We start from the raw sequence: 23766 nt of genomic DNA on the forward strand, positions 1-23766 counted from the left end.
AGGTGCTTATCTTGATCTCAGATCACTCCCTATATCCTTTCGGGTGCCAAAAGCCCCCTATGTCACCCACCCAGCTGCCCAAGTCTATAGTTCATTCTCCCACCTGTGACAATTTTTAAGTGCAGTTATGTATTAATACAAAATTGTTGCATTCTGAAAACATAGAATAAACCAAATTAAATCTAATATAAAAACAAATAGCACAAGGAATACTATACTGCTTATTTATTTTTTCTTTGTAAATCAAAACATCCATTAAAAAATTTACCTATAGCTGCTGGAGAATTTCTGGTCTGTAGTCCCGGAGTGCTACAACTACCAGGGCCCTTGCCACAGAATTTAGTTCTAGTTTGCCATAGAATACACTGAGTCTGGCCAAAAACGTTTTCCTATAAAGTTGATTAAGCCTCCCTGCTATTGTTGTCTTGTGTAGCATTCATAATGTCTTTCTGCCCTTGAATTGATCAGAGGTCACCAAGGAAGTGTTTATCATACATTTTTTTCGGGGAGTGGAGGGAAAAATAAAAACTGCCAGGCAATCTGAGAAAAGTTGTCAGGACTTCAAGCAACTGATGGGAGTTTGAGATTATACATCCTTGGCTGGGTCAAGAAGGTGTATATTTCTAGAAAAGGCAACTCTGACTTTGTCCTGTGGCTGCAGGACATCCAACAGCTTGTGACCTTGTCAAGGTTCCTTCCCCACTCTGAACTCTAGGGTACAGATGTGGGAACCTGCATGAAAAACCCCCTAAGCTTATTTTTACCAGCTTAGGTTAAAACTTCCCCAAGGTACAAACTATTTTATCTTTTTCCCTTGGACTTTATTGCTGCCACCACCAAGTGTCTAACAAATATATAATAGGGAAAGAGCCCGCTTGGAAACGTCTTTCCCCCCAAAATCCTCCCAAACCCTACACCCCCTTTCCTGGGGAAGGCTTGATAAAAATCCTCACCAATTTGCATCGGTGAACACAGACCCAAACCCTTGGATCTTAAGAACAAGGAAAAATCAATCAGGTTCTTAAAAGAAGAATTTTAATTGAAAAAAAAGTAAAAGAATCACCTCTGTAAAATCAGGATGGTAAATACCTTACAGGGTAATCAAATTCAAAACACAGAGAATCCCTCTATGCAAAACCTTAAGTTACAAAAAGACACAAAAACCGGAATATACATTCCATTCAGCACAACTTATTTTATCAGCCATTTAAACAAAACAGAATCTAATACATATCTAACTATATTGCTTATTAACCCTCTACAGGAGTTCTGACCTGCATTCCTGCTCTGGTCCCAGCAAAAGACACGCACAGAAAGAGAGAACCCTTTGTTTCTCCCCCATCCAGCTTTGAAAGTATCTTGTCTCCTCATTGGTCATTTTGATCAGGTGCCACCGAGGTTATCTTTAGCTTCTTAACCCTTTACAGGTGAAAGTGTTTTTTCCTCTGGCCAGGAGGGATTTAAAGGTGGTTAGCCTTCCCTTTATATTTATGACACGCCCCCCAAATCACAGATAGGGTGAAACATTGGCAGTGATTTCTTCCTGGAGCTCTAGGAGAAAACAGAGTTAATAAGACACATGCATCTCTAAATATACTACCAAGTATATAAAGACTAACAATATTTTCCACATCTCAAGGACGATTTTAACCAGTTGATTCTGGGAAACTTTCATGGGAGAGTGCATCAGCCACTTTGTTAGAAGCTCCTGAGATGTGTTGGGTGTCGAAATCAAAATCTCGGAGAGCTAAACTCCACCGAATAAGTTTTTTGTTATTTCCCGTGGCGGTATGAAGCCACTGTAGCGCACCATGGTCAGTTTGCAGGTGGAAACGCCGTCCCCAAACATATGGGCATAGCTTTTCCAGAGCATAGACAATGGCGTAACATTCTTTTTCACTGACTGACCAGTTGCTTTCCCTCTCAGACAGCTTCTTGCTGAGAAACACTACAGGGTGGAATTCTTGATCCGGTCCTTTCTGCATTAAAACTGCTCCCACACCACACTCGAATGCATCTGTGGTTACTAGGAACGGTTTGTCAAAGTCTGGGGCCCTTAGCACAGCATCAAACATGAGTGTTGCTTTAAGCTGGTTAAAGGCCTTCTGACACTCTTCAGTCCACTGAATGGCATCTGGCTGTTTCTTTTTGGTTAGGTCTGTCAGTGGGGTGGCAATTTGGCTGTATTGCGGTACAAATTGCCTGTAATATCTGGCCAACCCTAAGAAGGATTGGACCTGTTTCTTTGACTTTGGGACAGGCCATTTTGGATAGCATCCACTTTGGCCTGTAGGGGGTTGATAGTTCCTTGACCCACCTGGTGTCCAAGGTAAGTCACTCTGTTTAGGCCTATTTAACACTTCTTAGCCTTAACAGTTAGTCCTGCCTCCCTGCGCTCGAAGACTTTTTGTAGATGTTCCAGGTGTTCCGCCCAGGAATCCGAAAATATGGCCACGTTGTCAAGGTAGGCGACTGCATATTCTCCTAATCCCGCTAGGAGACCATCTACAAGTCTTTGGAAGGTGGCGGGTGCATTCTGCAGCCCAAAAGGGAGTACATTAAATTCATACAGCCCGACATGGGTGGTGAAGGCTGACCTTTCCTTGGCGGATTCATCTAGTGGTACCTGCCAGTACCCCTTGGTTAAGTCCAAGGTAGAGATGAACTCAGCCCATCCCAGTTTCTCTAATAGTTCATCTGTGCGTGGCATTGGATAGTTGTCTGGGCGAGTCACAGCATTTAGCTTACGGTAGTCCAAGCAAAAACGTATCTCCCCATCTGGTTTGGGAACTAGAACCACTGGAGATGCCCATGCACTGTCAGAGGGGCTGATTACCCCCATCTGTAACATATCCTGGATCTCCCGTTCTATAGCAGTTTTAGCTTTTGGAGACACCCGCTAAGGTTGGACTTTAATTGGGTGAGCATTACCTGTGTCAGTGGAGTGGTATGCCTGTTCAGTCAGTCCTGGGGTGGCTGAGAACGTTGGTGCATAGCTAGTGCACAGCTCCTTGATCTGCTGTCGCTGCATACGCCCAAGGGTCATGGAGAGGTTCACCTCTTCCACTCCACCAGCACTTTTTTCTTCATAGTAGACACCATCAGGCCACTCAGCGTCGTCTCCTCCCTGGGCTGTAAACTGACAAACCTTTAATTCTCTGGAATAAAAGGACTTTAGAGAATTAATATGGTACACCTTACGCTTTTGGTTGGAGGTGGGGAATGCTATGAGATAATTAACAGCTCCCAGGTGCTCCTGGACCGTGAACGGCCCTTCCCACGACGCTTCCATTTTATGGGCCTGGAGTGCCTTTAAGACCATGACCTGGTCGCCTACTTTGAAGGAATGCTCTCTGGCATGTTTATCATACCAGGCTTTTTGCTCTTTTTGAGCATCCTTTAGGTTTTCTTTAGCAAGGGCTAAAGAGGTTCGGAGGGTGTTTTGTAGGTTGGTTACAAAATCCAGAATGTTAGTTCCTGGAGAAGGTGTAAACCCCTCCCATTGCTGGTTCACTAACTGTAATGGCCCCTTAACCTCACGGCCATATACAAGTTCAAATAGTGAAAACCCTAAACTGGGATGTGGTACAGTTCTGTGGGCAAAAAGCAACTGCTGCAACACTAGGTCCCAGTAATTGGAGTGCTCATTTACAAATTTACATATCATGGCCCCCAAAGTCCCATTAAATTTCTCCACCAGACCATTTGTTTATTGATGGTAAGGGGTGGCAACCAAGTGATTCATCCCATGAGCTTCCCAAAGGCTTTCCATAGTTCCTACCAGGAAATTAGTTCCTGCATCTGTGAGGATGTCGGAGGGCCAGCCTACCCTGGCAAAAATGTCTGCTAGTGCCTGGCACACACTTTTAGCCCTGGTGTTGCTTAGAACTACTGCTTCTGGCCATCGGATGGCAAAATCCATGAAAGTCAGTATGTACTGCTTTCCTCTAGGTGTCTTTTTCGGAAAAGGCCCCAGAATATCCACAGCTACTCGCTGAAATGGAACTTCAATGATGGGAAGTGGCTGGAGAGGGGCTTTGACCTGGTCTTGGGGTTTTCCCACTCTTTGGCATACCTCACAAGACCGGACATAGGTAGAAACATCCTTGCTCATTCCCTCCCAATGGAATGACCTCTCCAAATGGTCTTTGGTCCTGTTCACCCCAGCATGGCCACTAGGATGATCATGGGCCAAGCTCAAGAGCTTTACCCGGTACTTAGTTGGAACTACCAACTGTCTCTGAGGATGTCAGTCTTCCTGGTGTCCACCAGAAAGAGTTTCCTTGTATAAAAGTCCTCTTTTTACAACAAACCTGGATCAATTAGAAGAGCTGAGAGGCAGTGGGTTGCTCCGGGCCGCCGTCCAAGCTCTCTGGAGGCTTTCATCTGCTTCCTGTTCAGTCTGGAACTGTTCCCTTGATGCTGTAGATATCAGTTCCTCATTGGATTGTGGACCTAGGCTTGGTCCCTCTGGAAGCGATGTAGGGGATGGGGCTGTTTCCATTGACTGTGAACCGCTCTCCGCTGGTGCACTATGTTGGGGTTCAGGCTCCAGCTGAGCCTCTTGTGTAGGGTTATTGGCTGCTGCCGGTTCCGGTTCTGGGACTGGCTCTGTCTGGGTCTCTGTGACTGGATCCACTACTGCTGTTGCAGACATTGGCATGGGGTCCGGGTCCATCACCTCTGACTGGGTCCTGGTAGAAGTTTCCGGAACAGAGCTAGGCGGGACGGCTTGCTTAGCCTGGCTGCGGATGACCATTCCCACCCTCTTGGCTAGCTTCACATGATTGGCCAAGTCTTCCCCCAACAGCATGGGGGTGGATAATCATCATATACTGCAAAAGTCCAAGTTCCTGACCAGCCCTTGTACTGGACAGGCAACTTGGCTGTAGGCAAATTGAAGGAGTTGGACTTGAAGGGTTGAATTGTCCCTTGGATCTCTGGGTCGATTAAATTGGAGTCCACTAAGGAAGCATGGATAGCCGACACTTGTGCTCCGCTGTCCCTCCACGTGGTGACCTTCTTCCCGAGAATGCTGAGTCCATTTCCTTATCCCATAAACACTGTTTTATTTCCTCCTTGGACATATTCAGGAATTGCTCCTGAGCTATCAAATCACACATTCCGTTAAAGCTAGTGACACCCTTTCCTTGGACTCATTTATCTAACAGATCCTTCATCTGGTTAAGATAAGCCACATTACTTAGTCCAGGCCCTCTCTTAAGGGTTCAAAATTTTACTCTGTTTCAGATGTAATTTGAAATTGCTTTAAAACCAAATCCTTGAACTTATTATAGTCAGAAGCCTCATCGATAGGCATCTTATTGAATATGTCCAGAGCTCTTCCAGTCAATTTTGTGACCAATGTGGTCATCTTGTGAGCTTCAGGAATTTTATGGAGAGTGCACAGTCTCTCAAAGGTGAGAAAATATTCAGCAATATCACTGGATTCATCATACTGTGGACATAGTCGCTCTCATTTGTGGATTGTTGGGGAAGGATTGTTAGGGTTATCCAGTAGATTCCGCTCCGCCCTTACCTTCTCCATCTCCAGTGCATGCTTCCTCTCTTTTTCCTTCTCCTCCAGTTCTTTTTCCCTTGTCTCCATAGCTCTCCTGTGGGCAGCCTCTAGGGCTTTTTCTGCCTCTTTTGCAGTCTACATTTCTTTGTCCTTTGCCTCCATAGCTCTCCTGTGGGCAGCCTCTAGGGCTTTTTCTGCCTCTTTCGCTGACTCCAGTCTGGTTAACTTCAATTTGTGTTGTGCCTCGGTTTCTGTCATGTTTGCCTCTCTGTTTTTAACTAACTTTACACCCGAGAGTTAGAAATAAAACAAACAAACAAAAAACTTGGCTTGTCAAAAAAAAATATATATATATAGGTTGTGCTGTAACCGGATACCTATGTTCTCTGATAGTGATTGTCAGCCTACAGAAAAATCAAAAAAAAAAATCCTAACACCTTTGTCTCCAGGAAAATAGACAGAAAACCCCCCTAGTTGCTCTTAGGTAAAAAAACAACTTCAGGTCTGTGAAGACTTCTGAATTTCCCTGCAGGAGGTTAACTACCCTGCCTTTAGGTAGAGAAAACTCCAGCTTACAAAAGACAATTACCTTTTGTCTCTGCTCTGGCCCCAAGCAGAGACAAAAAAAACTCTAACTGCTTTCAGCTTAAAACCTACTTTCCAGCAGCCCAAAGGAAATAAAAAAAAATTCCTTTTTAAAATCTGTGCTTCTGGTTCAAAAAATTTCAACATGATTTCAAGTTAATCCCACCGCTCTGCCACCATGTCAAGGTTCCTTCCCCACTCTGAACTCTAGGGTACAGATGTGGGGACCTGCATGAAAAACCCCCTAAGCTTATTTTTACCAGCTTAGGTTAAAACTTCCCCAAGGTACAAGCTATTTTACCTTTTTCCCTTGGACTTTATTGCTGCCACCACCAAGCATCTAACAAATATATAACAGGGAAAGAGCCCACTTGGAAATGTCTTTCTCCCCACCACCGCCCCAGCTTTGAAAATATCTTATCTCCTCATTGGTCTTTTGGTCAGGTGCCACCGAGGTTATCTTTAGCTTCTTAACCCTTTACAGGTGAAAGGGTTTTTTCCTCTGGCCAGGAGGGATTTAAAGGTGGTTAGCCTTCCCTTTATATTTATGACAGACCTGTTTTTATTTTTCCTTGGATAGTGGAAAAAGGCATTGAATGACCTTCTGAAAAGCTTGATATCATTCTGGGCCTTGAGGTATTACACAAGATTCAGTCCAATCCCCAGAGGACACCATCTCAGCACTTGTCGTCTGCTGCTTCTTCTAATGTCAGGTAGTCCTGAGAGAATAACTGAACCTTTAGAATTCTCAACTTTTGACTTTGTTCTATTACAGCAATGTAAAACTTGAATAATTTAATGGAATTGCTCCATAGCTGACTGGTGTAACAGGAGAATTGGGCTCACTGTAAGACATAAGCAGAAGGCAAATGTGGATATACAAGCAAAAATCACAAATAAGGAAATATACATAACAAATACAAAACTTAGGTATACTGAACAAAAAGATGGGAAAATTAACAATGAAGATTGCAGAAGACAAGTCATTTTTCAAACAGACAGGGAACAGAATAAACAGAATAAATCAGTACAACATGTAAGAGGAGTTAAGGTAACAATTATAGGATAAGCAGAAATTGCAGAATTGCTAAATTAATTCTTCATTTTAAATGTTCACAAAAGAATATGCGTAGATTGAAGACAAGCACAGAAATACATTTTCTCTACAAGAAAAACTAAATGCAGGAAGAACTAGTTCAAAATAAAACAAGTAAAATAGAAATGATTGAAGCTGGGTAATGCACCAGAACAAAACAGGCTCCATTCCAATATTCTGAAGGAGGAATTTAAAAAAAGAAGGAAAGTTCAGTTATTTAAAATTATCAGTCTTTGACCACTCTCTCTTTGCTGGAACATTTCCCCCACCTCCATGCCTCAAGCATACACTTCAATTTTGGGGAAAAAAAATACTTCCCTCAATTCTCCCATGTATCTTTCTCTTCCGTTTTGCCTATAAAATTATGGATCTCTCATAGCTTTGACTTCATCCTCAATTCATTCCTCCACTCTGGAGTCAACCCTCTCTGCTTCCCCAGAATTGTCCTCACTTACTGCAACTCACTAGTTGCTTATTGCTAGCTAACTCTAAATGGGGAGGTTTCAGAGTAGCAGCTGTGTTAGTCTGTATCCACAAAAAGAAAAGGAGTACTTGTGGCACCTTAGAGACTAACAAATTTATTTGAGTATATGGGGAGTACTTGATCTGTCTGCCTTCCATAACACTGCTGATCACTCTCCTCCTCCACTTCATCTTTCTCCTTGATTCTTCAACTGTGATTTCTTCTTTCCTTGCTAATCGAACCTTCAGTGTGTCCCTTGATGCCTTCTCAATTTCCTCAATTCTTTCCACTGGTCTTCACCCTCTCTCACTCCATTATTTTCCTATCTCTCAAGGCTCAAAGTTCAATTTAATCTTTGGACTGGCTCCTCTGATGTGGCTGAGGCACAGTTAGTGCATTTTAAAAGTGGGAATGCAAAAAATGCCCTTTGCACTGACTCACCTGATCCTGAGCGCACTGTCCCCAAAGGTTGCTTTAACATACACTGGCTAGTACGCTATGATATCCAGAAATTGCCAGGACACAGGCGAACCTTGTGTATTCCCCTTGCCCACAGATATCCCCCTTATGCTGGTAGCTGGATGCTATTAGGCTATAGTGATGCTATGCTGAGTTTTCCCCCTGCATAGGGGAGATTCTCTGTGGCTGGATCTGCTGGGTTTAGGTATGCAAATAGCCAGAGTGCAGACTAGGATTTGGGGCCTTAAGCTCTTTTCTCCTTTCCGCCACACTGACCAGTATTTCTCAAATTCATGTAACTTTTTCCTCTTCAGAGTCATAGATATAAAGGACAGAAAGGATCATTATTATTATCATCTAGTCTGACCTTTTATGCATAACACAGCCCAAAGAACCTCACCCAGTAACTTCTGCATCAAGCTCAACTCCGAAATGATGTGCTATAGTTCACACAGAAAGAGACTCAATCTAGATTTCAATACTTCTATTGATGGAGAATCCACTATGTCCCTAGGTAAGTTGTTCCAATCATTAATTTTCCTTACTGTTAAAACATCTGTGTCTTATTTTTAGTCTGAATGTTTCTAGCTTCAACTTCCCACCATTGATATCCCTTATTGTGCTACATTAAAGAGCCATTTACTATCAGAAATCTTTTCTCCAAGTAAGCACTTGTAGACTGTGATCACCTTCTTTTGGTTAAACTAAAAAGACTGAGTTTAAGTCTCTCAATATAACCACAAATAATAATAAGAACATAAGAATGGCCATGCTGGGTCAGACCAAAGGTCCATCTAGGCCAGCATCCTGTCTTCTGACATTGGCCAATGCCAGGTGCCCCAGAGGGAATGAACAGAGCAGGTAATCATCAAGTGATCAATCCCCTGTCGCCCATTCCCAGTTTCTGGCAAACAGAGGCTAGGGACACCATCCCTGCCCATCCTGGCTAATAGCCATTGATGGACCTATCCTCTATGAATTTATCTAGTTCTTTTTTGAACTTTGTTATAGTCTTGGCCTTCACAACATCCTCTGGCAAGGAGTTCCACAGGCTGACTGTACGTTGTGTGAAAAAATACTTCCTTCTGTTTGTTTTAAACCTACTGCCTATTAATTTAATTTGGTGGCCCCTAGTTCTTGTGTTATGAGGAGTAAATAACACATCCTTATTTACTTTCTCCACACCAGTCATGATTTTATAGACCTCTATTATATCCCCTTTTAGTTGTCTTTTTTCTAAGCTGAAAAGTCCTAGTTTTATTAATCTCTCCTCAAACAGCAGCCATTCCATACCCCTAATCATTTTTCTTGCCCTTTTCTGAACCTTTTCCAGTTCCAATACATCTTTTTTGAGATGGGGCAACCACATCTGCACACAGCATTCAAGAGGTGGGCGTACCATGGATTTATATAGAGGCAATATGATATTTTCTGTCTTATTTTCTATCCCTTTCTTAATGATTCCCAACATTCTGTTCGCTGCTTTTAACTGCCACTGCACATTGAGTGGATGTTTTCAGAGAACTATCCACAATGACTCCAAGATCTCTTTCTTGAGGGGTAACCGCTAATTTAGACCCCCATTGTTTTATAAGTATAGTTGGGATTATGTTTTCCAATGTGCATTACTGTGCATTTATCAACATTGAATTTCATCTGACATTTTGTTGCCCAATCACCCAGATTTGAGAGATCTTTTTGTAGCTCTTCGCAGTCTGCCTGGGACTCACCTATCTTGAGCAGTTTTGTATCATCTGCAAATTTTGCCACCTCACTGTTTACCCCTTTTTCCAGATAATTTACGATACATTAAATAGGACTGGTCCCAGTACAGACCCCTGGGAGACACCATTATTTACCTCTCTCCATTCAGAAAACTGACTGTTTATTCCTACCCTTTGCTTCCTATCTTTTAACCAGTTACCAATCCATGAGAGAACCTTCCCTCTTATCCCATGATGGCTTACTTTGCTTAAGAGCCTTTAGTGAGGGACTTTGTCAAAGTCTTTCTGAAAATCTAAATACACTATATCCACTGGAGTCCCCTTATCCATTGGATCCCCCTTATAGTATATATATTCTTATATATACTATATAAGAATCAAAATCCTCCCGTTATCATCTCTATTGCTAAAATCCTCCACAAATTAGTAATTTCTCACCTTAATTTCCTCAACTTCTGTCTTGCTTCACTGCACCTCAATGCCTCTTCACTCTGCCTATAATATTGTTGCAAATCATCTTTCTCTTCCTCAACACCAACCACATCCCTGTCCTCTTTAAATCCTATCATTGGCTTTGTCTCTCAGTGAATTCAATTAAAATTCCTAGTCCTAGTCTGAAAGGCGCTATACAGCATCATTCCACCTACATCTCAGCTCTCACTTCCCCCTACTTTTTTTGTCATTCCTTATGCTTTTCACAATACTTTGGTCCAGCTTCTCTGATCTAATTTTTCCTTCCCCCTTTTATCTCATCAGGCTTCAACCACAAAGTACACACTATGTCCTTCGTATCTATTCTAGTAAAACCACCTCTTTAAGCAATCTCACCTCTTTTTTCCCCCCACTGTTTTGTTTTATTTAAAATATAACATCTTTGGGAGATTGAACATGTCTTAATCTATAATTGTAAAGCATTCTGTACATTTATGATTTCTATATACAGTAAATGACTTCTAATAGTAAAATGAGTAGATGAAGGGGAAGTACTGTGGCTCAGAGGACACAGGGAGAGATTGGTAATCAGAGAATTGGATTCTGTTCCCAGCACCTTTATGTCAGTTTCAACGTTTGATACTCAGCTCAGCACCTTTTTGTCAGTTTCAACATTTGATACTCAGCCCATTTGTAAAAGGCCTTAAGATCTATGCTTGGAAAGTACTAGATAGGTCTTATTTAGGAAAGTTCTGGATAATACAGATATATCAATTTAACTATTAGTTGCATTAATATTTTTACACTGATTGCAGATTGATCGGGGCACTTGATAAAATTACATGTAAACCTCAATTTTACAAGTCTCAGGAGGACATGCAAAACTTAATAAAATCTGGAGTTAAGTCAGGAGGTTTGGATACAATAGTGTACTATTAGGTTGGGAGACAAGGGCATTTTGACTAATACAAGGGACTTTTGGAAAACTGGAGTTCATAACATTGTAGTCAATGTTGATTTAATCAAAGAGAGACAGGCTATGCTTAAGAAAAGTCATTAAAAACTGTCAAAATAACAAATCCCAGATGACAGAATTTGTGAACTTCATGCAAGTTTTCAGTTCAATGTCAGCTTAGAACCTACACAATGGTATTGTATAGAAGATTGGCTACTTTGAACTCAATTGTGGCTTCTTGAGCAGGCACAGTTCTTCTTGGAGTTCCAAGGAGCACAGCCACTGTACCACCTGGGTACAGGGTGGCCCTTATGTTTCCCTTTATGCAAGTGTTGGAGGGGGTAGGTCACAGGTGTGTTTTCCCCTTTTGAGGTGGCTAGCACTGCCAGTGTGCAATGTGGCTTTTTCTCTTGTGAAACAGCACAGGGCTAACCACAAGTCTAGCTCTTCCGAGGAGAGGCTGAGGGAACTGGCTTGTTTAGTCTGCAGAAGAGAAGAGTGAGGAGGGATTTGATAGCAGCCTTCAACTACCTGAAAGGGGGTTCCAAAGAGGATGGAGCTCGGCTGTTCTCAGTGGTGGCAGATGACAGAACAGGGAAAAATGGTCTCAAGTTGCAGTGTGGGAAGTCTAGGTTGGATATTAGGAAATGCTATTTCACTAGGAGGGTGTGAAGCACTGGAATGGGTTACCTAGGGAGGTGGTGGAATCTCTATCCTTAGAGGTTTTTAAGGGCCTGCTTGACAAAGCCCTGGCTGGGATGATTTAGTTGGTGTTGGTCCTGCTTTGAGCAGGGGGTGGGACTAGATGACCTCCTAAGGTCTCTTCCAATCCTAATCTTCTATGATTCTACCAGATTAACTATGAATAGTGTAAAATTGTTTGAATCTGTCACATATAAAACCCATGGAAATGAATAAATCTAAAAGGGTGATTTCTTGAAGGAATTTTAGGTGGAACTGAGTGTCATGGTTTTGATTCTAAGGCAATTTAGAAAACGAGGACTGCAGTTACTATGTATGCATGTATGTCTCTACAGGACTGACTAAAAGAGAAATCTAGGGTACCATCCTGACAGTACAAAATGTTAGAATGAGATTCATATTAAGCTTCCCAAAACAGTTCCAACATAATAAATAAAAAATAATTGTAACAGGAGTAGTATTTACTGAACACTAAACTCTAAATCTAGTGGGATTTTCTCTATTGATGCAAAAGACACAGTAAATTGTCTGATTCTTTTATTTTCTTTTGTATTACCATAGTGCTTAGGAGCCTTCATCATGAACCAGATCCCCATTGTGCTAAACCAGAGGTGGGCAAACTACAGCCCGTGGGCCACATATGGCCTGTGGGACTGTCCTGCCCGGCCCTTGAGCTCCCGGCTCCTCCCCTGCTGTCCCCCCTCCCCTGAAGCCTCAGCTCGCCATGCTGCCAGCGCTCTGGGCAGCGGGACTGCATGATGGCGTGGCTGGCTCCAGCCAAGCGGCATGGCTGCCAGTCCTGGTGCTCTGAGTGGCATGGTAAGGGAGCGGGGGGGGGGGAAATATGGGGCAGGGGGTCCCCAGGGGCAGTCAGGGAACAGGGGGCAGTTGGATAGGCGTGGGAGTCCCGGGGGCCTTGTTAGGGGGCGGGGTGTGGATAGGGGTGGTGGCAGTCGGGACAGGGAGCAGGGGGGTTGGATAGGGGGTGGGGTCCTGGAGCATGGTTAGGGGACGGGAAGTGGAAGGGGGTGGAAAGGGGGCGGAGGCCAAGCTGTTTGGGGAGGCACAGCCTTCCCTACCTGGCCCTCCATACAATATCAGAACCCTGATATGGCCCTCATGCCAAAAAAGTTTGCCCACCCCGTGCTAGACACTGTACAAACACAGAACAACAAGATGGTGGCTGCTCCAAGGAGCTTACAATCCAGGTATGTAAAGAGATCTTTGTATGAAGTGACAGGTTTCAGAGTAACAGCCATGTTAGTCTGTATTCGCAAAAAGAAAAGGAGTACTTGTGGCACCTTAGAGACTAACCAATTTATTTGAGCATGAGCTTTCGTGAGCTACAGCTCACTTCATCGGACTGTGCTTATCCTGTATTCAAATTTATATTAGCAATTTAACCATTCAACATTTTCTATTATATTCATGGAAAAATACTGACAACCTCTCAACTTGTCTCTAAATTCCCTTGGATGTTAAAAAAAAGACTATAGCCAAGAAGATTACCTTTGAAATATGAGATAAATTATGAGTTCAAATTGTGTGTATAAATATTTCTCAAGTTTTCTCCATCCCTGTGATTATCTATCTATTCAGATCTATTCTTACAACTTCTCAATAGAAGAAAAAATCTGATCGAAAACATTTCACGTGAACAAAAAAGCCAAGCTAGAAAAAAAAAATCAATCATATGAAGATGTAATTGCGATTGTCAATTAGGAAAGGTTTAGCCATTTAAAATGGTAAAATTAAACAAGATACAATTACAGCTATTGCAGATTCAGTCACTCTCTGAAGTTCTAAGCTCCCTCATGTGGCTCGAAGGATCCTAATATTAGGAGCCAAGTTAATCTCATTTGATTATTTAGGGTGAGAATCTCCACTGAATTTGGGTACCTCTTAAGCCAAGGGTGGGCAAACTTTTTGGCCCAAGGGCCACATCTTGGAATGGAAATTGTATGGTGGGCCATGAATGCTCACAAAATTGGGGTTGGGGTATGGGATGGGGTGTAGGCTCTGGGGTGGGGCCAGAAATGAGGAGTTCATGGTATTGGAGGGGGCTCCGGGCTGGGGGAGTGGGGTGTGGGGAGGGTGAGGGCTCTGGCTGGGGATGAGGGCTTGGGGTGCAGGAGAATGCTCCAGGCTGGGACAGAGGGGTTCAGAGGGCAGGAGGGGGATCAGGGCTGGGGCAGGGGGTTGGGGTGCAGGAAGGGGTGTGGGCTCCAGCTGGAGGCACGGGCTCTGTAGTGGGGCTGGGGTTAAGGGATTTGGGATGCAGGAGGATGCTGTGGGCTGGGATCGAGGGGTTCAGAGGTTGGGCGGGGGATCAGGGCTGGGGCCGGGGGTTGGAGTGTGGGGAGAGCCGCTTGGCCTCAGCGCTTACCCCAAGCAGCTCCCGGAAGCAGCAGCATGTCCCTTCTCCGGCTCCTATACAGAGGTGCAGCCAGGCGGCTTGCATGATGCCCTGTTCGCAGGCACCACCCCTGCAGCTCCCATGGGAGTGCTGGAGGGACCCATTAGAGAGCGTAAGAGCCGGAGTGGGGCCATGCAGCTGCTTCTGGGAGCTCCGTGGAGCGGCCCCCGATGCTGCACCCCGGCTGGAGCAGGGCCATGTGAAGATCCAGGTTACTATGCACCCCTCCCAAGTGGCATAATCTGCCCCGCTCGAAACAGTCTCTTCATCCCCGCCCCGTGCTGACCCCCATGAGATATTCCTCCCATGCTGCTGCGCAGGGCCTGCCCTGGGACGCTGCCGCCAGCCTCCCACCACTTACGTACACGCTGGGTGCACCCAAGGCAGGCGTCGGCGGTGCGCTAGGGGCCCCAGCCCTGCCTCAGGGAGGAGCCGCTGTGCTCCATGTCCCAGCCACCTCCCGCGCCCTGCCTGCCCCTCAGGCTGCCGCGCGGTCGCTCGCTCCCCTCAGCCTCCCCTTCCTGCCGACTCCCGCTTCAAGTGTCTCCGCCCCGCGAGCAGCTGAGCTGTCCGAGACAGCAGCCCGGCCACCCCTCACCCACCAACTGCGCACTCACCCGAGCCCGCCTTCCCTATCCGCCTCGGAGCTCGCTCCTCTCCCCTGCGATTGGCTGGGCGCCTTGTCTCTCCGGCGCCTCCCCCTCCCATTGGGCGAGGCCATGGCGCCGCCGCCCTGCTCCCCGCCCCTCCCGGTGCGATCGGTTGATCCGAGCGGAGAGTAAATAGAAGCAGGAGCCCAAAATGGCGGAGTCTTCCAGTCCCGTTCGCGGCGCGGCGCCGCCGGAGCAGGAGTCGTTCGGCGCTAGGCCGCCTCCGGCCGCCAAGGCTTCGCGGGGGCCCCAGCCGGCCGCCAAGAGGCTGAAGGGAGCTGACGAGAAGGGCCTGAAGGGCCCCAAGCGCGTCAACGGCGAAGGGGGCGGCGGCGGCGGGAGCAATAGGCAGCCGCCACCACCGCCAGCGTCGGGCTACGGCGGCCCCACCGCCTGGGGCTTCGCGGCGCTCCCTGCCGGCCCACCTGGGGGCGGGGGAGGCTTCGCTTTCCCCTCTCAACTGCACGGCAAGCTGTTGCCGCCCGCCGTGTTGCTGCCGGCCCCCTCCCACCCGCAGCACCAGCACCGCCACCACAGGCATCGCCTGGACCCGGCCGCCGATGGGGCTGGCAGCGGCAGCACCAGCAAACCCAAGAGGCCCAAGGAGAAGCGGGACAAGGAGAAGAGGAAGCACGGGGCCCTGGCGGCGGGAGGCGGCCTGAGTGCGGCCGGCCGGGAGGAGAACGGCGAGGTGAAGCTGCTGTTGCAGAAAGGTGGGTGCCCGGGGCTGCGCTCCGCGGCGCAGGGTGACGGACCCCTCAAACCTGCCCGGCCGGGACACCTGGGAAGCCGCCGGTTTCAGTGGAGGCCGTGGAGGGAGGGTGACTGAGGAGGCGGTGATGGGAGGAGTGGGGGAGCAATCCAAGGGGGGATGTGGCAGGGCCTGGAGGGGGGCAGGGAGGGGACTGCACCGCGGCGGGGAGGGAGGGCGTGGCTGGCAGGTGGGGGTTTCTCGGGCTTTGGGTCTCCCTGAAGCTGCTGCGCGGGGAGCAGGAAATGGTTGTAATGTTGAGTTACTCTTTGATCGGAATGGCTGCCTCTCTTCCCCGCTCCCCCCAGTCAATACGTTGGCTTGTTAGCGGTGTCTCTAAGGGAGTATGCCCGCGGCCACCCCCGACAGCGGAAGCCCGACCTTGGGCTTGGAGCTCTGGTGTAGGCTTCGTAGAGAAGGCGGCAGCAACAGCTCAGTCTGGCGGATCCTGTCAAAAAAGGGGGTGTGGAATTAGCGATGGCGTCAGCTGGAAGCTGCCAGAGGCCTTGGGTTTTCATACCTATTAGGGAAATAAGGATGGCTAGTGGTCTGATTCAGTTCATCAAATGAAACTCTTCTTGCCATTGGTGTGGAAATAATGAATATTCCGAGAAGGTGTAAGCTGCAAACGCTTTTCTGTAATAGACGTGAGACCCTGGTGTGGTTCTCTCCCTCTCTCTTCCCCCTCCTCCCCCATTAATTTTTTATGGGTTGTGTCATGCAGTGGCAGAGAACAACATGCTTCTAGACTCTAGAAAGGTGGCCATTGAACACCCCATCTGAATGCCTCTTCAAAATCCTTTCCAGAGGATCATCAGGGTAAAACTTCTGAGAAGTACTTGGGAGCGGGTGTTTTGGGCTGAATTATGTGGGTGAACATAACTACAGAGAGCTTGAACTTTCTTCTGGAGGAGAGGTAGATAATGTGTTGGCTTTTTATATTTGACCAAAATCATCACACACCTTTCGTGTCTACAAGCTTCACTTCCCATGTGCGATGAGAAGAACAATTTCTGATGCTTAGAACTATCTTAGGCTAGTGGCCATTTTAGTTAAAACTTACAGCTGTTTTAAAAATTAGGCTCTTTCTATTAATATCTTTAGTCATTGATATTAGACCGTGATTCTGTAAAGACTTTAAGGACATGCTTAGCGGTGTGAATAGTTCTATATATTATTCACAAGCTTAAAGTTAAGCATGTGCGTAGGTCTTTGGGAATGGGGTCTTAAACACTAGACATTTCTGGTATTTAAATTGACAAGCCAGAGACACACTAGTTGAACAAGTAAAATACTTAAGACTAATTTGGGGAAGAAAATACCTTCATAGTCTCACCAAAAATACTTTTTTTTTTTTTTTAAAAGGTAATTCTCCATATATCTGTCTAATAGGGATGAAGTCCTCCTGCCTGCTAGGAAAATGGGTACTAAGAGCTATGCAGTTTTGGAAAAAATCTCTGTTTGTTCAGAGAGATATTATATGGTCTCAATGTGTCACAAACATATAAATGCATTTGTGGAAACAATGTTACAATAGCAAGATAAAATGTCTCTAAGTCTTTAAAAGATACTGTCTGATAAAAATTGTCAGGTGAAGCTGGGCCCCCTTGAAAATAGTGGTTGGCTCTTTATTAGAGGTGCCACAACAACAAGCTTTTTTCTGGGAAATGACAAATAGAGACGGTATATGGACAGGCAAAAGTACTTGAGATTTTAGCTGTAAAGCCTTGTGAACATTTGTCCTAACCTTTCAATTATTGCTTGAAAAATCCATGCACCCTAATGGATAAAACTTTTCAAAGCAAATGAGGGCCACAATACATAAATTTTGCATAGCACTGTGTGGTTTTCTTTCCCCCCCTCCAATCTTGCTCTATAGGCTGTAATTATAACTTTCTAAATGTGAATTAATATAAGCTGAAGCAGTGTCATCATCCTGAATCTGCAGCCAGACAGTTCCCCTGCTTTTACTGCTGGGAAAATGATGAGCAGCATCATGAAATTTACAAGGTTGGTCACTTTTTCATTGTTAGTATTCAGAACATGGTGGGCAGAATTGAAACAATAAATTTCACATTTTGCTTGAGGAAAGCTCTGAGTCTTAACAGAGGTACGTACTGGAATTATTCAAGGGAGAGGAGATCCCAGAAGAGACTGAGGGGGAATGATATAGTGGCAGAGGTATATTCTTCAAGCCCTGATTTTGGTGTTTTAAGGATGGGGATAAACACCGCCTGGTGGGATGTCTACCATGCTTTACAAGTTTTGAGTTTTCTATGTGTCATAGCAAATTGCTAGTCTAACTAGGAATCATGAAACTAAATTTTAAAAAGGAAAAATGTGACCTGTATACTAGTGGTTCCCAACATTTCCAGACTATTGTACCCTTTCAGGAGTCTGATTTGTCTTAGGTTTCATCTCACTTAAAAACTACTTGCTTATAAAATCAGACCTAAAAATACAAAAGTATCACAGCACTCTATTACTAAAAAATTGATTACATTTTTAGCATATAATTATAAAATCAATTGGAATATAAATATTGTACTTACATTTCAGTGTATAGTGTATATAGAGCAGTATAAACAAGCCATTGTATGAAATTTTAGTTTGTATTGACTTGGCTAACGCTTTTTATGTAGCCTATTATAAAACTAGCAAATAGCTAGATGAGTTGACGTACGCCCTGGAAGACCTCTATGTACCCTCAAGGGTATGCGTACCTCTAGTTGAGAACCACTGCTGTATATAACAAATTCCTGACATACATAGCAGGCTGCAGAAACAGTCTTCTGAGACACACTGTGATGGTCCTGTTTTTAGACGCTTAAAATTAGGTTGGAAAAGGCACTGACTAGTAAATGTACCTTAGGGAATAATCCTGAATTGGCAGGGAAATAGCATTTTTTTAAACAGGTCTGTGTATCAGCCAGTCTTTTTGTTAATGGTACTGAACTCTGCTTTCAGCCATTGTGTTACTGAAATGAGAAATAGCAGCTGGCTGAGAAACCGACAAATAGAGTATTGGGGCTTTGTTTTTATAAAAATATTATTAATGTAATTTAGTGTAATACTAAAGATCTAAATGTCTTAAAGATTGGAAGACTTGCTTCTGAAATGTATTTATAATTGGCATGAGTTTAGGGGAATGTGAAGAAACTCTTTGCCTTGTCGCAATTGTCAAGAAAAGTTGTCTTTGCAAATCATTCTCCCCGTCTGACAGTGGCATTTCCATAGTCCTAATTTTTTGTTGTATGGTGGTTAGAGAATAAATAATGATTTGGAGGGGAGAAAGGAAGTGTGTGTGGGGGGGTTCTCCTTGTGTTTCAAATGATTGTACTTAGATCTTTAATCAGTCAGGGCTGATGATTTTTGTTCACTTACTGGGTATCTTCCTTTTGGTAAGTGGGCTCATTACTGAGGAACCTTTTCTTCCTGAGTAATGCAAAGGAAATTAAATCTTGTAGACTAAGGATGTGAAGCTCATTTGGATGAGAGGGACAAATCCCATGTTTTATTATTGTCTGAGAGACCAGGTATAAATTCAAAATGGCATACTTCCCTCCTTCCACAATGACACTAATGATAGTAGGTAATTCCCACAGAGATCAATGGGACAATAGAGTATTTATGTAGTATCTAAACTCTTATTTCTGTATTTTCTTTTCTGCAGCAGCTCCCAGTTCCTGCTCCTTGAGGGCTTTTCTCCCTCCTAACGTGTTCCGTCCACCAGAATGATTGGTTTATGTTGGCTTGGCATTGCCATCACCATGATCGCCTTTAATGTTGACACTTGAACATCATAACTTTGATTTAAACTCTGTTTATCCTTTGGGAGGTTCTCTGCAGCCATGAGAATGAGAACCTTTTTTAAAGAAGAGCTTAGATTCCACACAATCTGAGTATGTACTTCTGGGGGAAATCTGTGCCACGGCGCAATGCAGAATTTCCTTTTCCCCCCGCACAGAATTGGTGCTGCAGAGCTGCTGGCTGCCACTAGGGGCCACTGGAGAGTCCAGTTTTCCCAACCCCCAAATAAATGATACTGCTGTGGGGGAGGGGCAGGAGGAGCTGAAGGTTCTGAGGAGCTGCAGTTCCCAGCAGACTCTGAAGGAAGAAGGTGGCTTGCAGGAAACTCTGCACAAGCCTGGGACCCAGGTTTTCTCCCTCTGGATTCCTGGGCTCTGGAAGATGCCCCCCCCCAGCTGGGCTCTGTGGGGGAGGGGGTCACAGGTGTCTAGGCTCGGCAGGGCCAGCAGCTGGGCTCTGGTGGGAGAGGGGGTAGAGGAACAGAAACTGGGTTGTCATAGGAGTTTATTTAACTCTCTTCTCTGGGGGAAATATTGTGTTTTGTTTTTGTTACAGATATAGTTGGTGACACGTATTTTGAAATAAACTACCAAAATAAGTGAAACTGGTATGATTATATAGTGTTACTTTGATAAATAAAATATGCATAATTTTGCAGAACTTTAGAATACTATGCACAGACATTTTTTTTTTTGGTGCAGAATCCCAGGATGAGAGTTATGTCATGTACCCTGTGCTAAGTAATCCGTTGCTGTGTAAAAGCATACAATGACCATCCTCAGTTTCTTCTGAACAAAACTGAAAACTTACCATCATCCTAAAGCAATATAACAGGTATAGAGGTAAAATTTTAGATCAAATTCCATGACCAAGCATGACTTGATTCTCATTCAGAAAATCTTGTAGTAGCTAAAGAGCACAGGATTCTTCAGCAGAATGCCATGCTATCAAACATAAACAAGATGTCAAAACGATGCAACTGCCTTTCATTTAAAAAAATTGAGATCTGTAGCAGAAAAGGTTACCTTCAGAAGGCATATGCGTTTTTCTGTACCTTTATTCAGATTTACGGTAGACTTCCTTCTACAGTTAAGAAAAGCAGCCTACCTTTTCTTCTGAATGTTGTGTATTAGAGAAGAGACAACTTTCTACCTCTTTCTGTTTCCCTGTGACCCTGGCTGCTGTTAGTGCATTTTTTTAAAATTTTATTTGTTTTGGTAACCTATCATATGAAATGTTTGCTTACTGTGAAAGTGACATACATTAGTTCTCATTGAATTTCCCTTCACACTCCCTCCATTTCATCCTTAGGAGGTAGGAAGAGCAGATCACAAGGTGACAGTAAGTGGTGTGATATGGTTCTACACTTTGGATATTTCTTTGTTTTTTAAGGCAGCTGGGGCCTGTAATAATCACAGTATTAGTGATACTGATTATAGCTGTTAAACATTTTAAACGATTTACATATTTAAGATATACTGGCCCTGCATTATTTATATATATATAAGCTGTGTGTGTCACTATATAAGCATATCAATTTCCAAACACAAAGGTCATTATTAACAAGTCTTGGTCAGTAATAACAAGACTGACAATGTGAATATGCAGCAAAAGAGTGTATTTTAAGGAGGTGGATTGTGATGTGGCTAAATCACAGGTCTGGGAATTGGGAGATTTAGATTCTATATACCGATATACAAGAGACTTTGTTATCTTGGGCAAATCTTTTAATCTCTCTGTTTCCTCATTCTTGAAATGGGAGTAATATTTCCTCAGCACCTTGAGATAAGAGGCTTAATTCATTGTTTGTTTGTTTATTTATTTTATTTTTTTGGTGAACCTCTTTGAGACCCTCGTATTGAAAGAACTGTTAAATTGCATATTAGTTTGTTCAAGACTGTCACATAAAATTGGAGATATTCGAGGCAGCAGAGTAAGGGACTATAAAATGAGAATGTAAAATGAGTCCTGGTCTTCTGTTCTACTAGCACTGACCATATTATGTTACACTAACCTATTTGGTGAGTTAATAGGGTGAATAAAAGTGGGAGTATATTTGTTTTGTCCTTTTTGAATTCTTTTAACCTTAGAGTAGAAAATGGTATCTGAACTCTTCAAAAACAGCAGGTGAAATGCATAAAACACTTTTTTTCTTCTGATACCTGATTGCCTTGCAAAAGCAAAGCAATGACCAAAAACTTTCGTTGTGTGCGAGTACTCGTGTCTTGTTAGTATGCTGTCAGATGCACCAGGTAGTTCAAACTGTTGACCCTAACTGCCTTTGCAAATTGCCTGATGATGATTAACACCATAGCTTAAAGACCTAGCATTTCAGGTTTAAGCTAGCATAATACAAATACTCATTCTGAAAATGTGAAATGCACAGTTTGTTTTTTGGGCAAGTTAACATTAGAGGCCCACTGGTACCTTCTCTGAAATGTGAGAGTTTATGAATGGTGGTTTTAAATGATTAACATTAAGATGACACTTTAGATTGAAAGCTAATTTTTACCCACCATAAAAGGAAGCATCTGAAAGGCACTTTAATACACAGATTGGTTTACATCTTCTAATGTTTGCATATTCAGACTTCAGCCTGAGCTCTACGACCCTCCTGCCTTGCAGGATCCTAGAGCCTGGGCTCTAGCCTGAGCCCAGAAGTCTACACCGCAATGGAACAGTGTTGCAGACTGAGTCAGCCGATATGGGCCAGCTGCAGGTTTTTCATTGTAGTGTAGGCGTACGTTGAGGGAGCAGCTTCTGGCTGGAGGGGGTGTGTTGGCTGATGAACCTAGTGTGTGTGGGGTGGTTCTTAAATCCACAGAAAAGAAAATGATTTCTTTACCCTCCATGAGGCTCCCTTTCCTTCTACAGATTTCCTAATGTCATAGGAAGGGGATCCTTGCATCTGTAGGCCTTGAGGGGGAGATAAGTGAGAACAAGGAGGTGGAGGAAGGAGGTGGATCAACACTTCCTTTTTTTGAGACTTGTCCACACAAGGAAGTTGCACTTTTCTTTTTCCAGCACAATCTGCCTTGTGTCAGCACACACCTGAGCTTCTGTCTGCTTATCTTGCTAACTAAATTATTAAGCCACTTCACTTCACTGACTTAACTCAGTTTTGTTGGAATTCATTGGTGCAAGGTCCATGTGGATGAGTTGCCATTCTGATATAAATACTTCAATTCAATTAGTTTTTCTATGGCTATCCATGCTGCAGTTGGTCATTGGTGAACTGACCTGTCTGGTTAATTATGCACACTCCACAGCTCTAGAGTCAGGATCCCCTAGGTAAGATATCCTGTGTCTTCGCCTCCTGTCCCCACCCTCAGGTCTGTTCTTCTGGCATATGCCCATGTTGTCTCTTTGTGACTCAGACTCATTACAAGGTGTGAGGCAGTTGTAGTTCCCCATGCTTCCACATGGTCCCATAAAGAAGTCCTTGGATTTAATTTTGCCATGGGGAGAGAGAGCACACCCAGTCTCATCTCTCCAATGGTCACTGGAATGCTAAGGTTTAGTAAATGAAGGAAATGGGTTACTCCTAGGACAAATCTCCATGCCAGAGCAAAGCCAAGGAGCAGCAACAGAACTATAAAATACACAGGATGACCAGGCCTCTGGCAGTACGTGCACTATGTGTGCGTGCTGTGAGGGGTTGGATTTTTTTTTAAAGTTTTCTTTAAGCCCACAGGAGGGAAGAACCTCCAACAAGTTTTAGGTGGCCTCTTGGTTCTCAACATGTGAAGCTCTCATTTACAAAGCTCTGAAGTCTCTTTATGAAGAAAAAAATTCCAATAGTGCCCCTCTTAATGGCTGGGTTACATTCTGTCAGTCTTTGAGGAAAAGGGCTAGAAAATAATGTTTTAAATTAAAGTTTAGGGTTCTACCAGCCCTCTGTTGCCTTAATTAAGCATGACAGGGCTGACATTACCTAAATTTCTAATAAGAGAAATTTTATTAACTTTTGATAGGATAGGTTACTGTTCAGAATTATAGTGAAGGTACTAAATCACTGTTAAGGGAGTCAGTGAGGTAATTTTTCTTCTTTAATACAAATTGGCAAAGCGTTATAAGGAAACTATTTACCTGCTGTTTTCTAATGGATCCTAATTCAAGAACCAACTCTGTTTTTGTAGTGGAAAGAGACTGTCTGTCTGCTTCTGCTGTCCTGACAGGGTAGGTGGAGTCCTTCCTCAACA

The 23766-nt window shown here is 44.1% G+C and overlaps 2 protein-coding genes across 4 annotated transcripts in view; one reads left to right on the plus strand and one right to left on the minus strand.

Moving 5' to 3' along the window:
- Positions 1 to 1103: 1103 nt before the first annotated feature.
- On the minus strand, positions 1104 to 14920 carry LOC311514245 (uncharacterized protein). 2 transcript variants are annotated; one of them, XM_084616663.1, is made up of 3 exons: positions 14719 to 14920; positions 2932 to 6951; positions 1104 to 1551 (listed from the first exon to the last, which is right to left on the minus strand). In XM_084616663.1, exons 2-3 carry the CDS (start codon positions 3665 to 3667, stop codon positions 1508 to 1510), a joined length of 780 nt encoding a protein of 259 aa, XP_084472789.1. In that variant the 5' UTR covers positions 3668 to 6951; positions 14719 to 14920; the 3' UTR covers positions 1104 to 1507. The 2 variants fall into 2 exon arrangements, with proteins under 2 accessions (XP_084472789.1, XP_084472790.1); XM_084616664.1 differs by lacking the exon at positions 14719 to 14920 and adding an exon at positions 12494 to 12776.
- A 144-nt stretch (positions 14921 to 15064) lies between these two features.
- Positions 15065 to 23766, plus strand: part of RSBN1L (round spermatid basic protein 1 like) — a 94521-nt gene continuing 85819 nt past the window's right edge. For both annotated transcript variants that reach the window (XM_084616658.1, XM_084616659.1), the window contains exon 1: positions 15065 to 15716. In XM_084616658.1, the coding sequence (XP_084472784.1) occupies positions 15155 to 15716 (562 nt within the window). In that variant the 5' untranslated portion in view covers positions 15065 to 15154. The remainder of the gene's footprint in view (positions 15717 to 23766) is intronic.

Source organism: Lepidochelys olivacea (genome assembly GCF_965140295.1).
Source record: "Lepidochelys olivacea isolate rLepOli2 genome assembly, chromosome: 1".
NCBI classification, from domain to species: domain Eukaryota; kingdom Metazoa; phylum Chordata; order Testudines; family Cheloniidae; genus Lepidochelys; species Lepidochelys olivacea.